At 40.6% G+C, this 15,457-nt stretch overlaps 2 protein-coding genes across 2 annotated transcripts in view; one reads left to right on the forward strand and one right to left on the reverse strand.

Annotated features, from left to right (window-relative positions):
• Nucleotides 1-2,340, reverse strand: part of Cenpp (centromere protein P) — a 183,444-nt gene extending 181,104 nt beyond the window's left edge. Inside the window, exon 1 of the mRNA XM_013026373.1 lies at nucleotides 2,180-2,340. Coding sequence (XP_012881827.1) covers nucleotides 2,180-2,286 — 107 coding nt within the window. The 5' untranslated portion in view covers nucleotides 2,287-2,340. The remainder of the gene's footprint in view (nucleotides 1-2,179) is intronic.
• Nucleotides 2,341-2,704: 364 nt separating this feature from the next.
• Nol8 (nucleolar protein 8) overlaps nucleotides 2,705-15,457 on the forward strand; it is a 29,986-nt gene continuing 17,233 nt past the window's right edge. The window contains exons 1-7 of the mRNA XM_013026421.1: nucleotides 2,705-2,946; nucleotides 3,898-4,050; nucleotides 4,502-4,564; nucleotides 6,003-6,081; nucleotides 8,763-8,898; nucleotides 9,654-9,722; nucleotides 11,238-13,037. Of these exons, the coding sequence (XP_012881875.1) occupies nucleotides 3,912-4,050; nucleotides 4,502-4,564; nucleotides 6,003-6,081; nucleotides 8,763-8,898; nucleotides 9,654-9,722; nucleotides 11,238-13,037 (2,286 nt within the window). The 5' untranslated portion in view covers nucleotides 2,705-2,946; nucleotides 3,898-3,911. The remainder of the gene's footprint in view (nucleotides 2,947-3,897; nucleotides 4,051-4,501; nucleotides 4,565-6,002; nucleotides 6,082-8,762; nucleotides 8,899-9,653; nucleotides 9,723-11,237; nucleotides 13,038-15,457) is intronic.

A 15,457-nucleotide genomic window follows, 5' to 3' on the forward strand; every position in this document is an offset into this window, starting at 1 on the left:
CAAGGCTAGCGCTCTACCACTTGAGCCACAGCACCACTTCAGCTTTTTTTTTCTTTTTGCTTATGTGGTGCTGAGGAATCGAACCCAGGGCCTCATGTATGCAAGGCAAGCACTCTACCACTGAGCCACTTTCCCAGCCCCCTAAGTTGGTATTTTTGATGCGTTTTTTGTTTTGGACAAAGTCTTGCTATATAAAGTTGTATAACTTATCCTATTAGGAAGCTGAGGCAGGAAGACGGTAACAACTGTGCTGTAATATGCCAGAATGACATTTCATGTCTTTACAATCTAGACTCTTCTTAATTTCCCAACCCTTTTCTTGTTGGAAATGTCTCCGAATGTTGGGGTGTCATATGAAAATAAGCACACAACTCAACAGTGATGGCAACAGTTTACTTCTACAGAGGGTACGCTACTAACAGGAGTCCAAATAAACAAGTGAGCAGGGCAGACAATCCACCTAGGTCTTTTTTCCTAACGAATGACTGCTTTTCATCTTTGGTCAGAACTTTGGGCTATATTCTTGCATGACTGGCTTAAGTTTATCCAAGCAATCAACCAAAGCCAGGATACCTGGCCAAAACTTGTCAGGCAAAACAATTGTTACACAGCTGGCACTCTACCACTTAAGCCATGCCTCCAGCTCCTAGATAAACAATTCTTATAACAAGATATGGCTTAACTAAAGCAGCTTCTTGTAAAATAGTAGCGATCTGTTTCTGTAAAGCAACTACTAACAGAAAAAGATTCTAACTCTAACACTCACTGAGGAGTTTCAGATTACATAAATAACCCATTATATTATCCTGGGCTAGTAATGACATCTTGTGGTCAGTAAAGAAACTGTTTTTCCCCAAAGAATAACACCATGTTACTCAAACTTCAAGTACCCTTGTAAGGGCTGGAGGGCATGGCTTAAGTGTTAGAAAGTTTTCCTAGCAGGCTCAAGATCCTGTACCACAATCTATGCCACAAAAATAAAATCCCCCCCAAATAAAATTTCCAATGCACAATAATTATATAATAAAAATGTGCACATAAATATGCAGGGTGGAAGATAGGTGTCCATAAAAATACATAATCTGAATCAGTAGATGGGGATAGCACCAAAGTCTGGAGGTCTCACTAATTCCCAAGTGATCACACCTGGAGTAGCAAGTCTTCACTATATTTACTCTGATTTTTGGAGGAGCACCTGTCTGAAGTCTGTTTCTTTCTGCCTTTTTACCAGTTATGACTTTTTCTCTACTTTGATTTTCTTTAACCCTTCTCCTCCTTGACATCTCTAGCATTTTTGTTCATTTAGCTTAGGGGGGAAAAAGATAAACTGTTTTGTGTCAAGTTTGTCCTGATTAGACAATAGAAATGGTTTCCAAATTTGAGAAGATACAAAGTTCTTCCCTTTACTCTCTCAAACCAAGAATGTCTGGACAATGGATTTCCGGAGGACCTTGACAACTTCTCCGATTCTCAACATTCTTTCGCTTTAAAAGAGAATTTTATCATAGCAGGCTGTCAGAGTCTCCTATCAACTACATAGTCTACACAATGGCAGAATTCAAAGTACTTGATATCAACTTGCTTTTTTACGTTTTTTTTTTTAAAATCTGTCTAGGTGCTCTTTTCTCCTCCATGTCAGGACTGAATTCAGGGCTTTGCCCATGCTTAGCAAGCACTCAACCACTGAGCTACATTCCCAGTCCCTTGCGTTATTAACGTAAACGAAAAGTCAGTGTCATTTAATGTGGCTCGTTGAGCCTTCCCCTGCACCCCCCACCCCCCCAAAAAAGACAAGAAACAAAGCCGAAAAAAATCCCAATTAGATGCCGCTTCGTGGGCCAGGCCAGATTATCCAGCCAAGAAAGAGACATCTTTTTCCTAGACAGTCATCAACAAAAGAAAGCCTTTGGGAAAAGGACCGCAGTCCCCGACGTGAATCCCGAATTCAAGAATAAACCGGTTATGACACTGGAAGATGCTTGTAGCGGTGCCCTAAATGCGGCGCTCGACTGTACAGTATCAGTATTGGTTCAAGTCTACAATGTGGCCCGTCCCAGGCTACAGTTTCAGCTCCGGTCTGAGGCGAGTTGGAACCGGGAGCAATCAGGACATTCACCCGCCTCGCCCGCCCACAGACACTATCTCCAGTGGGCCTGGGGCGAAGACGGGAGCCACATACCGGATTCGGGACGTGTTTTCCAAGGGTGCCGGCAGCTTCGCGCAGGTCCGCTGCAGCTCTGCGATCTCCGCCTCCAAGGCGCGAACCTCAGCCCACCCAGCTTCCATCGCACTCCTCAGACCCGCGCGCGCTGCCGCGAGTGACAACCCCAGCCCGGGGCTTCAAGTCGCGCGCGCTCCTGGCGCTAACCATTCCCGAAAGTCAAGGGGGGAAGGCGACCAAGCGACGCGCGTTCACTCCTGCACCCAAACAATATTACAGCTCTTTGATGCCCACCCTACGTGGTGAGAGTTACCTCTTAATAGTCCTGACCCTTTTGAAAATTGGTTCGTTCCGATTCAAAGCCCAAACTTTCAGCTGCCCCCCCCGCCCGTGACTTTTGGAACTACCCAAACTCCTCCTACGTCACTGCAGAGGCGGCTCCGGAACACCTGAAGACAGGAGTCTCTTTGTTTTTCTTCCTCCCGGTCACTTCCGCCTTTGTTTTTCTTCCTCCCGGTCACTTCCGCCTACCCAGTCCAGAAGTCAACGAACACGCGGCGCTCAGTCTCTTCACTGGAAAGTAGACAAGTTTGCCTTAGGCTCTTTTTCAGGCTCTGAAGCGAATTTATTGGAGAAGACGAGGGTAGTCTGGACCACGAGAAAGGAAATAAAAGGCCTCTCCGGAACTGAGTGTGGAAACGGAACCCTTGGAGGCTGGGTTGGAAGTCGTGTAGGAAGGAAGCGCAAGCACTCAGGCTTAGCCTCTGCGCCTGGCGGACCTCACGGTGAGGCGTGGGTTTCGGGGAGGGCAAGGTTGGGACTGTAGGACGTCGCCTCTCTCTTCTCTCTGGATCTTCTCAGAGCAAGAAAGATGGGGTGGGCAGGGTGCCATGTGACGTGCTGTTTTGTGATCTCCCTTTGGAGCAGTCTGTCTGCTGTTGGGTAAGGGATGAGTGGGAACTGAGTGCCTGCAGTACTAAACGAGAGAGGTAGCATGGTTGTACAACTAAAATGCTTCTGGAAAACACTTCCATCATACATACATATACATGTATTTAGTGTGTACTACATAACATATAGTATTAACCGTTCTGTGTTCTGAATTTAGAACTGGATTGTGATCCTGATTTCACCTCCAATTTTGTTTATGGCATTGAGGGCCCCAGGACCTGCCAGGAAAAAGAAAAAACAAAACACCTTCTGCCAGGCACTTGTGGCTCACCTATGTAATCCTAGCTACTCAGGAGGCTGAGCTCTGAGGATTGCAGTTCAAAGCTAGCCCGGACAGTAAAATCCATGAGACTCCAGAAAACTTCAAAGTGGCACTGTGGCTCAAAATGGTAGAGCCTTAGCCTTGAACAAAAAGAGCTCAGGAACAGCACCCAGGCCCTGAGTCCAAGCCCCATGACCAACAAAAAAGAGAACAAGGAAAAATATCTAATAATGTGAATAAGACAATAAAAAGTATTAGCATATCCTAATTGTGGTCATTAAGTAAATAATCACCTTCTATACCTGTGTATGTGTAAATGTGGTACCAAAATGTATTTACAGAGAATGCAAATGTAGAGCTTGAGAACAATCTCCAGGGATAAGTTTGGAAGCAATACAATAGGAAGTGAAATACAGTTTTAGATGAACAACCTGGCACAGAAAGTTCAAGGGACGTAACTGTGTTTCATATGTAATTATGAAAAAGAATTCCTTTATACACAGAACATTTCTGTTTCCACTAGAACATACTGGCCTCATGAAAGCCAACAGAGAAACAAAGCGCCTTCATGTGGGTGGTCTTAGCCAGGCCATTACTGAGACAGACCTACAGAATCAATTTAGCAGATTTGGAGAAGTTTCTGATGTGGAAATCATCGCACGGAAAGATGAACAAGGTAAGTTTCTGTTTCACTGAGTGGTTAAAGGAAGAGCAATTACTACAAAATAAAGCAACTTCAGAGGTGAATATAAGCTCTAAATGCTGTGATAGGAAATATTACATATATTGTGGAACTTAACTACAATTAGCTTCCAAAATCAGAAACATTCTATGACTTGATTTGTTATCTCCTAACTTTTCAGAGTTAAAATTCTAGCATTAAAAGTGTCCTGTTAAGTAGAATATCACTAACATATTATCGAGATATTTTCTTTAACTGACTTTTGGTTTTTGGTTGTTTTTTTTTTTTTTGCTTACCCAGTTTCTTTCAATAGTTTCATATACTTTGAAAAATGCTGTTTGTATCCATTGAAAAATAAATTTTTCTTATTGAATAGATTTCCAGCAGTTCATCAACTTACGTTGTTCCCTGGATATGTTTAAATAAATTTGTTTTTACTTTTTAGGAAACTCACAGAAAGTCTTTGCATATGTTAACATCAGCATAACAGAAGCAGAGCTGAAAAAATGTAAGATTATCATATATTTTTATACTCTTTGTCAGTTGGTATCATTGTGAGACTTGGAATAACTTTAGTTCTAAAACTCAGCTTCAACAGCAATAAAACATATAGATGGACAACCATGAATAAGAGAATGTTGATAACTTACATCTCAGAATATTTCAGTTAATTTCATTAGTGTCAGAACATCTATGGCACCACATGTTGGTGGGTTTACTCAAAAACTGCTCTATTTTCAACCAGGCTCATATCTAAAATCCTAGCTATTCAGGATGCTGAATCTGGAAGATTGTGGTTTGAAGCCAAGTCATCAGAAAAATCTGTAAGACTCCATTTCCAAAATAACCAGAAAAGGTCAAGGTAGATGTGTGGCTCAAATGGTAGAGAGCCATCTGAACAAGCAGAAAAGAATTGCATATTCTCACATCATTTGGACAAAAGACCAAACTTACATAGAAACTACTGGTACACATATCCCACTGGATATGATGCTACATCTTCAATCTTCACTTTTCTTGAGCAGCTAATCCTTATCAAATGTTGTAGGACAGATGTTAGAATATGCTTTTATGAGGCCATATCTTTGAAACTGTGATATCTTTTGTTATGAATTTTGTAAAGCTCAAAGTCAGTGATATCTTTCAGCGAAGAGTAGTGGCTGCTACAGTAATGGATTCTATTACTTGGAGATCAGAAAGTCAAGACACTAAAAAAGAAAAGGAACCTGTTATTAGAAAGCCATCATGGGCTGGGAAGTTGGCTCAGTGGTAGAGTGCTTGCCTTGCATGCCTGAGGCCCTGGGTTCGATTCCTCAGCATCACATAAGCAAAACGAAAAAAGCCGGAAGGGCTGGGAAGATGGCTCAGTGGTAGAGCGCTTGCCTTGCATGCCTGAGGCCCTGGGTTCGATTCCTCAACACCAGATAGGCAGGAAAAAAAGCCGGAAGTGGCGCTGTGGCTCAAGTGGTAGAGTGCTAGCCTTGAGCTGAAGAGCTGAGGTACAGCGCCCAGGCCTAGAGTTCAGACCCCACGACCGGATCCAAAAAACAAAACAAAAAACAAATCTACTTTCTTGGTGCTAAATAATTAGAAGAAAGCATGTGCTAGTATATATACGTGTGTGTGTGTGTGTGTGTGTGTGTGTGTGTGTGTGTGTGTGTGTGTGTGTGTGTATATATATATTTTTTTTTGTCAGTCATGGGCCTTGATCTCTGGGCCTGGGTGCTGTCCCTCAGCTCAAAGCTAGTCCTCTACCACTTGAGTCACAGCGCCACTTCTGGTTTTCTGGTGGTTTATTGGAGATAAGAGAGTCACACAGTTTCCTGCCCAGGATGGCTTTCAACCACTATCCTCAGTAGCTAGGATTACAGGCGTGAGCCACTGATGCCCAGCTTTAAAATATATTTTTGCATACTATTTACTTTAGTAATGATTTTACCTTATAGGTATGTCTGTTTTAAATAAAACAAAATGGAAAGGTGGAACACTTCAAATTCAGCTAGCAAAAGAAAGCTTTTTGCACAGGTAAGAATTGTCCCATGTGGATTTAAGTCCTATTTATATTACAATCCATTTTATATATTCTCTTTATTTGAAAAATTGAATAACACATTTTATGGTATTAGCAAATTCACACATTGCAATTAGAGCTGATACCACTCTCATTTCTGACTCACCCTAGACCTCACAGATAAAGAATTTATTGCATTTATGTGTATACATATTAAGCTATAAAAATATATAAATATATTGTCTTCACCCAGACCTTCTGTGGTAATGTATCCTTCCCATTCTTTTTAATTTCAAAAAAATGGATATTTAGACTTTTTCTATCTTTTCATGATTGTAGATGATCTTTATACATACCTCTTATATATGTACATGTGTTTCTGTGGGGTTTATGGCAAAAAGTGGAGTTGTTGAATCTTTGAGTTATGTCCATTTAAAGTTTAATAGATGCTACTGAATTGTTTTTATTGATTTTTGAATGATAATACTATTGTCATTCAAACATATAAAGACATCAGATATCCATATGAAAAGCATAAGAGTAATGTACATGATTTTAGAAAAAATAGTTTAACAATAGATTATTACACTAATTTTATTTATGTAACTATTTGTCCATACTGAGAGATAAACTCAGGACTTGCACATGCTAAGCAAATGCTCTACCACTGAGCCATGCTCCCAGTCATTTTGCTTTTAAATTTGTGCTTAAGATAGGGATTTGTGGGCTGGGAAGATGGCTCAGTGGTAGAGTGCTTGCTTTGCATGCATGAGGCCCTGGGTTCGATTCCTCAGCACCACATATGCAGAAAAAGCTGCAAATGGCGCTGTGGCTCAAGTGGTAGAGCGCTAGCCTTGAGCTGAAGAGCTGAGGGACAGCACCCAGGCCCAGAGTTCAGGCCCCACAGCCAGCAAAAAAAAAAAAAAGATAGGGATTTGTAAGCCAGAAGATGGTGGCTCATACCCCTAATCCTAGCTACTCAGGAAGCTGAAATCTGAAGATAGCCTTTTGAGGCCAGCCTGGGCAGGAAAGTTCATGAGACTCCTATCTCCAATGATATTTCCCCTAAAAAGCTGGAAGTGGAGTTGTGACTTAAATGGTAGAGCACTAACCTTGAATAAAATAAGGTCAGAAACAATATCCAGATCCTGAGTTCAAACCTTGGGACCAGCATAAAAAAAAAAATACTTTTGCCCATGCTGATGTCAGATGGAGATCATCATACCTCTGCCAACCAAGTATCTAGATTATAAGTGTGTACCAATCTAGCTTGTTTTTGAGATAGTAGATTGCTAACTTTTGCCCAGGCTGTCCTCAGACCTGATCCTGTCTTTGCCTCCTGAGTAGCTGGGTTTATAGGTGTATGCCACCCTACTGAACACAGTTAATTTGAAGGGAGAAAAGATAAACTTAGTATTTTTTTTTCCAGACCTCAGGCTTGAACTCAGGGCCTGGACACTGTCCCTAAGCTTTTGTGCTCAAGGCTAGCATTCTACCACTTGAAACACAGCTCTACTTCCAGCTTTTTGTGATTAAACAGAGGTAAGAGTTTTACAGGCTATCCTGCCCAGGCTGGCTTCAAACTCTGATTCTCATATTTCAGCCTTCTGCATAGCTAGGATTATTGGCATGAGCCATTAGCTCCTGACATTTTTTGGAGCTTTCAAATTGGGAAACATTTAAGAGTATATAGATGAAAAAGGTTAGGCTGTAGCTAATACTTGCCTAGCATGTGTGAGGCCTTGGGTTTGAATATACCAGTAGAGTTTATGGTCTATGGTGTCCATATCTGCCACGAAAAAGTGTTGAGACCTTTGCTGGAACAGAGCACAATTGGGAATGGACATTGGGTTGGAAAGACTGACTGGAGTAGGGAGTCAGGACAAGATGTCTCCTTGCTTAATTTTATGCTGTTTATTCACCTATAGGAGGGAACTGACAAATAAATAAGGGATTATATGATTCATAAGGTATAGCAATCAGTGATGTTTTCAAAGAATGTAATGAGAAGTGGGAAAAAATGCCTATTATAGCTATGGGATTAGCTGGCTTGCACTTTTAAATGTATGCATGCACTCGTGTGTGTGTGCGTGCACACACACACACACACACACACACACACATACCTACACCTGTATAGAAGCTGAAGTAATAGACAAAATGTTAGGAGTAAAATATTAAATGAGGAACATGTTTTGTTTTCTTTGCCTGACTGCCTGCCTTTCTCTCTCTCTTTTTCTTTCTTTTTGTTGTTCATCATGGGTCTTGAATTCTAGGTCTGGGTGCTGTCCCTCAGCTCTTCAGCTCAAGGGTAGTGCTCTACCACTTCTTGAGCCACAGCTCTACTTCTGGTTTTCTGAGTGATTTATTGGAGATAAGAGTCTTATGGACTTTCCTGCCAAGTTGGCCTTGAACCGCAATCCTCAGATCTCAGCCTCCTGCATAGCTAGGATTACATGCATGAGCCACCAGCGCCTGGCTTTCTTTGCATTTCTGTGTTACTCTGCAATGAAAATGTCTTTTCTATTCAGAAAATAGTGTAAGGATTATGCTATAAACAAAGTGTTGTTTTACTTTAGCTTTTAATGCTATTAACCTATTTATAGTGTACATTTAAGGACAACTGAAGGAAAACAAGCATGTATGTGTGGTTGATTATTTTAACTATTTTCTTTGTAATTCCTATTTGATTCAGGTTGGCACAAGAGAGAGAAGAAGCAAAGATAAAGAAAGAAAAATCAAAAACAAGCAACAGCAATTTCTTTGAGGAGATAGGAGGAATGGATTTCCATATGAAAGCTGTGCCAGGGACAGAAGTCCCAGGACATAAAGTGAGTCTTCTCTGTTAGCCTAAACCAATCTAAGAATTCACCTGAGTCCATGTGATTGCGGTGTCAGATTTTACCTTACTTTGCAGCATTAACATAGACTGCACTTAGATTTTCAGTGTAGATATACAATCAAGTAAGCATAATTTTCTGCCATTTTATATAAAAAGAAGTCCAAACTTGGGAAGAAGCTGTCTCCCAAGTTATATAGGTGGTAAGAAATATATACAGGTCCCAGGTTGTCTTTTTTTTTTTTTTTGCCAGTCCTAGGGCTTGAACTCAGGGCCTGGGCACTGTCCCTGATCTTCTTTTGATGAAGGCTCTACCACTTGAGCCACAGTGCCATTTCCAGCTTTTTCTGAGTAGTTTATTGGAATTAGAGTTTCACAGATTTGCCTGCCAGGGCTGGCTTTGAACTGCAATCCTCAGATCTCAGCCTCCTGAGTAGTTAGGATCACAGGCATAAGCCACTGGCACTCAGCTCAAGATTATCTTCTTACTATCAGTTGTTTTTATGCAATATCCTCCATGATACATATGAGATTAATACCTACTTCTTTTTATTGTCTTTCCTCTCACACTTCTGTTTGGGAGTTCTAGTTTCATTGTCAGAAATTAACCCCAGCAGGACTAATAACCCACTGTTTAACTTTTTAAAAATTATGTATATATATGTATGCGTATATAGATAGATAGATATAGATAGATAGATAGATATACTGTTGCCTGACATGTTTGTTTGTTTGTTTGTTTTTTAGAATTGGGTTGTGAGTAAATTTGGAAGAGTCTTACCTGTTCTTCACCTTAAGAATCAACATAAACATAAAATATCCTTTGTGATTAGTTTGTAAGGGTAGCTGTTTACTAAAGTGATAGAAACTTATGAAATACCCTTAGGATCTTACTATATTGGTAAATTTTTAAGTGTTTTACAGGTTATATGTGCCAACTTTCTATGCAAGGTAAGATCTATTTATCTACACACATACACACACACACACACAAACATAAAACAATTTAGAGAAAATGAGAGAATATCATGAGGTTTTGTATAGTTAAACAATATGAATGATAAATGCCAAAGCAATTTTGTTAATTTATACATTTTATTACATGTGGATTCACAGCCATTGGAGATACAGAGTGAAAAAAGTACAAGTCTTACTGTGAAGACTTTTAAAAATTGATGTTTGGATTAATAGAAAAGTGATGAGGCTGGGAATATGGCTTAGTGGTAGACTGTTTGCCTTGCATGCATGGGACCCTGGGTTCAAATTTTTGGTACCACATAAATAAAAAGTTTTAAAAACAGTTTTTTAAAAAATGTTAAATCCTTAAAAGAAGGGATAAGATAAAATTTTCCAAAAGAGGAAAACAGTAGGTAAAAATACCAAGCAGGCAGGAACATGGTGGGTAGGAAAATAGCATGGAGAACAGATTTTGGTGCCTGTTGAATGAGATCAGATTATATCTGAGGCCTTGAAAAGCTGATATTACAGACTACTGTGCAGATGGTATGTATTATCAGTGTTTGCTGTAGTATTTTTAAGCCATCCAGTTAATTTCTGCCAACTTACAATATTGGTGCTTTGTTTTACCCATGAAAATGTCATAGAAATCTCAGTTTCATAGGTTCTACAGGGTTATTAATCATCACTTTGTGGGATCTAGGTAACAGCCTTATAGCAAGCTGCAGGATAAGATAGAGTAAATATGACTGGCTCAAGATTAAACAGGTACCAATGGCACACACCTATAATCCTAACTACTTAGGAGGCTGAGATCTGAGGATCAAGACTTGAGGATTCAGCCTGGGAAGGAAAGTTCATGAGACTCCTATCTCCAATGAACCACCAAAAAAGCCAAAAGTGGAGCTGTGGCTTAAATGGAAGTGTGCTAAACTTAAGGGGGGAAAGCTCAAGGTATGGGCCAAGCCCTGAGTTCAAGCCACAGAACAAGCACCCCAAAAAATATAAATAAATAAATAAAAGGCATTGGTGGCTCATGCCTGTAATCCTGGCTACTCAGGAGGCTGAGATCTGAGGATCATGGTTCAAAGCCAGCCCAGGCAAGAAAGTCTATGAGACTCTTATCTCCAATTAACGACCAGAAAACCGGAAGTGGCGACCAGAAAACCGGAAGTGGCGCTGTGGCTCAAGTGGTAGAGCGCTAGCCTTGAGCTGAAGAGCTGAGGGACAGTGCCCAGACCCAGAGTTCAAGACCCACAACTGACAAAAAAAAAACAAAAAGATTATACAATATTGCTTGTTTCATATCATATTGACGGGTTTGTTTTTTTTTAACACTTAGTGCTTTTGCTTTAGTCCTTGACTCTGGGTGACATCATGAAATATGATCCATCAAAATACTGCCACAACCTAAAGAAAATTGCAGAGGATTTCACAAGTACCATTCCCATAAGTAGCCTCACTTGGGAACTGGAAGGAGGCAATGACCCTATGAGTAAGAAACGTCGAGGAGAGTTCTCTGAATTTCATGGCCCTCCACAAAAGATGATAAAAGTACAGAAGGGTGAGGACTGTACTAGCTCCAAGGGTTCTGCTACAATTCAGAGAACAAGTTGGGCAACAGATAACACATCAACACAGCAAAAGGCCACACAGAAGATAGCTTGTGACCCTGTTACTCCTAAATCACTCTCTGTTCATGATGCTTCTCAGAAACCTCAAAGTGTACATTTTCAGACTTCTGGCTTACAAACTTCCCAGAAAAAAACTAGCATGTCTGATGATGATATTGATTCTGAAGATGAGTTGAGAATGATGATTGAAGAAGAGAAAAACTTACAGAGAGTTACATGTTCCTCGGTAAATGAATCTGAAAATGATCCCTTTGAAATCGTAAGAGATGATTTCAAATCAGATGTTCACAAAACAAATTTAGGTATCACTAAAGATGCCTGCCATGTTAGTGAAAATACTTCAAGAAATGGTTGTGAATGTGACTCAGATGATACAGATGAAATCATTGCAATGAAGAAAAACACTGGTAAGATTAAGAACAGTGAATTTTCAAAGACAGAAACATCTATACACAAGAAAACATCTTTTAAAAAGAAAGAACTTTCTGATCGCTGTATCAAAGTACAAAAAATTAAAAAAAAAGAGTCAGTCCTCAGTCATGGAGTGAAACCTAATCATAATCCTCTGTCCAACTCTAGCTCTAGCAGTAGTGATGAAGAGTCTGAGGGCGATGAGGAATATAAAGCCATGATGGAAAACTGTTCTCGTATCAATCTCACATTAGCTGATTTGAAACAGTTGGCGGGCATTGATCAGAAGATTCCAGAAGAAGATACTGAGAGTGATGGTGCAGAAACAACCAACCCCTGCAAGTCTGACATAGCTCCCAAGAACCCCAAGACTCCCCATAACCTCTATAGACGCCGACAGTGTATTAGTCCTGAGGAGATTGTGGCTTCCCTTTTAGAAGAAGAAAACACTTATGGTAATCAGAAAACAAAAGAAAACAACTTCAAACCAAAGTTCCAGGCATTCAAGGGAGTAGGTTTTCTTTATGAGAAGGAATCAGTGAAAAAAAAATTGAAAAAGACTGTTCATGAAGATCCAAGTTCCTTGAAACATGAGCATCCCAATAGCATTTCCATGGAAAATAGAGCCCCATACCCATCATGTAAACAGACTGCATGCCAATCTGCAGAGAAACTGAATGGCCCAAACCACATTCAGCCTCAAAATAGAGAGTTGACTCTTGAGAGTAAGGACCATAAGGTATTGTCCTCTAATGGTTTTCAAGACGGAAATAAAATTTCCTGTCTGTTGCCATTAAAAAGTAAGAAATCCTTAACTGCGACTGTAAAGACTCACAAGATATGCTTTGACAAAGATACTTGCCATAGTACCAAGAATCAAGAAAAAGCTTCAGAGGAAGAGGGTCCTAATTCAAGCAGCCTCACATCATTGGTCAAACTATCCAAGATCTCTCCCAGCAAAGACAAGAAAAGCACAGCTGATTTCTCACTTTCTATTAGTAACTCTTCAGATGTGAATACTAAGGATAAGCATGCTGAAGACAATCAGAAGCGTTTGGCAGCCTTGGAGGCAAGACAGAAAGCCAAAGAAGTACAGAAGAAGCTAGTACATAATGCACTGGCAAATTTGGTGAGTATATTTTCATTCTGTGAATTTAAGAAAATACTCTCAAAGTCCAGCCTTTCCATCTGATGATGGTAGATGTGCTCACTTAGAGTTCATTGTCAAGGCATTCACCAGTTTGACTTTGTGTCCTTAAGATAGGAGCTTTTGTAATTCTAAAAGTGCATCCTAAAGGAAGTGAAATTAAACTGTTGAAAATATTTTAAATTTATATAAGCCAAGCACTGGCAGCTCATGCCTATTAATCTTGGCTAATACCAGAAGTCTGTGATTTGAGGATCAGATTTTGAAGTTTGCCTGGGTAAAGTTGAAGAGATTATCTTCAATTAGCCAGGAATAAAAGCTGGACTGGAAGTGTGGCTCAAGTGCTAGAGCCATGAGCAAGAAAGTCTACAAAAAAAGAAAGTTATATAAAATATATTTAAAAAAAAAAAAGAAAGAAAGTCTACCAAGAGCACAAGGCATTGAGTTTAAGCCCCAGAATCAGCACACCGCCCCCCCCCCCAAAAAAAGGGAAGAATTTTTGGATTTTTTGTTTCGTTGTTTGTTGTTGTTAGAACTCAGCAAAATAAAATCCCAGTTTATTGTTGAACAACATTGTTTCACACATACATCAAACAGCCATAGACCAAAAAAAGGGGGGAAAAAGAAACTTTTTTATCTTTGGCCTTTTTAACCATCTCATACAAACCAACTACTTTATAGTACAGCTAAGTACATACACAAAAAAAGTTACTGGAATGCTCAGGATAAGATTTGGGTTTTTTTGTTGTTTTTGCTTTTTTTGCAAGGCTTTTTTTCTCCTTTGAGATTATAATGAATATGGTCACACCACAAGTAGGCAGAAGGACAGAATGCTCTGAAGGCTGGTTTGGTCATCCGAGATCATTAAAAATGGCTGACCCCAACAATATGTACAAAAATATAAAATGTAAATAAAAATACAAACACATTTTCCTTTTTAAAGTACTTTTAAGAAAAAAAGCAGGGCCTTGGAAGTTTTGGTATTTTCCTCCCTGTTGCACATTCTCGTTGTGGTTTTGGTGGGGTGGTGGAGAGCTTGGTGACGCTGCCCTCAGTGGGCCTCTGCTCGAAGGTGACCACGTTTAGCTTGTGAGTCGGGAAGTGGAGGGTGAATGCGTCATAGTGGCCTTTTTTTTTTAGTTTTCCTTTTTTGCTGTTTATTCATCCTCATCAGTCTTCTGCTTCTTGGTACTGACATCATCATCCTCAGCTGCCCGTTTGCCTGTGCCTGCCTCTGCCTCCTCATCTTCATCTCCATCTCTCTCCTCCTCCTCCTCACCATCACCAGCTTCCTCCTCCTCCTCTTCCTTCCCATCTTCTTCATCTACCTCATTATCAGCCTCCTGCTCCCCATTGTCCTCTTTAGCATTCCCATTGGCAGGGGCATCTCTTCCATACTCTGCCTCCTCCACAACTTCCCTCTTCTCCTTCAAGACCTTGGTGGTGTCTCGGAGCTGGTATCTACGCTGTGTCTGATGTGGCCCATGGGGCACGCCGGTGACCGGTGCAGCGAGGGGAAAAAAGAAAGTGGGAGTTCAGGGACTCGGGCGAGAGAGCTACTAGAGTCCGGAGTGGCTGAGGAGGCTGCGGCCACCTGGACCTAGGAACAATGCAAAGATGCTTTTCAGAGCAGCCAGTCTTGTTCTTTTTTTCCTTTTTTTTTTTTTTGTCAGTCTTAGGTCCTAACTCTGGGCCTGGGCACTGTCCCTCAGCTCTTCAGCTCAAGGCTAGCGCTCTACCACTTGAGCCACAGCGCCACTTTTTCTGCTTATGTGGTGCTGAGGAATCGAACCTAGGTCCTCATGCATGCTAGGCAAGCACTCTACCACTGAGCCACCTTCCCAGCCCAGGAAAGAATTTTTATGTGTGTTTGTTTTGTGTGGGAACTGAGGCTTGAACTCAGTACCTGAGTACTGTTCCTTAGCTTTTTCAACTCAAGTCTGGTGTTCTACCACTTGAGTCACGGGTCTGCTTCTGGCTTTGTGTGTGCATGCATGCATACATGCATGCGTGCCTCTGTGTGTGTGTGTGTGTGTTGCTGGTGGTTAACTGGCAATAAGAGTCTCACAGACATTTTTCCCTGGGCTGGCTTTGGACTGTGATTATCAGATCTCGACCTCCTGAATAGCTAATATTACAGGCATGAGCCACCAGCACCTGGCAAGAAAAAAATTTTTTTCATTTAAAATTTTCTTAATTTTCTTTAGATACTATAACTGGAATGGTGACTACAAAAAGATTTCTATGTGTCTGGGATTTATTGTGATGCACCTTTTCATTCCTCCAACAGTTCCCAAAGATCTTAAGTGCTAGGTTTACAGAATGAGGATAATGTTCCTGACTCACATGATTGGCATGCAAGTATTCAGTTCTCATGAGGCAGCAAGCCAGACAGAATAATT

The sequence above is a fragment of the Dipodomys ordii genome, unplaced genomic scaffold (genome assembly GCF_000151885.1).
Source record: "Dipodomys ordii isolate 6190 unplaced genomic scaffold, Dord_2.0 Scaffold93, whole genome shotgun sequence".
Classification (NCBI taxonomy): domain Eukaryota; kingdom Metazoa; phylum Chordata; class Mammalia; order Rodentia; family Heteromyidae; genus Dipodomys; species Dipodomys ordii.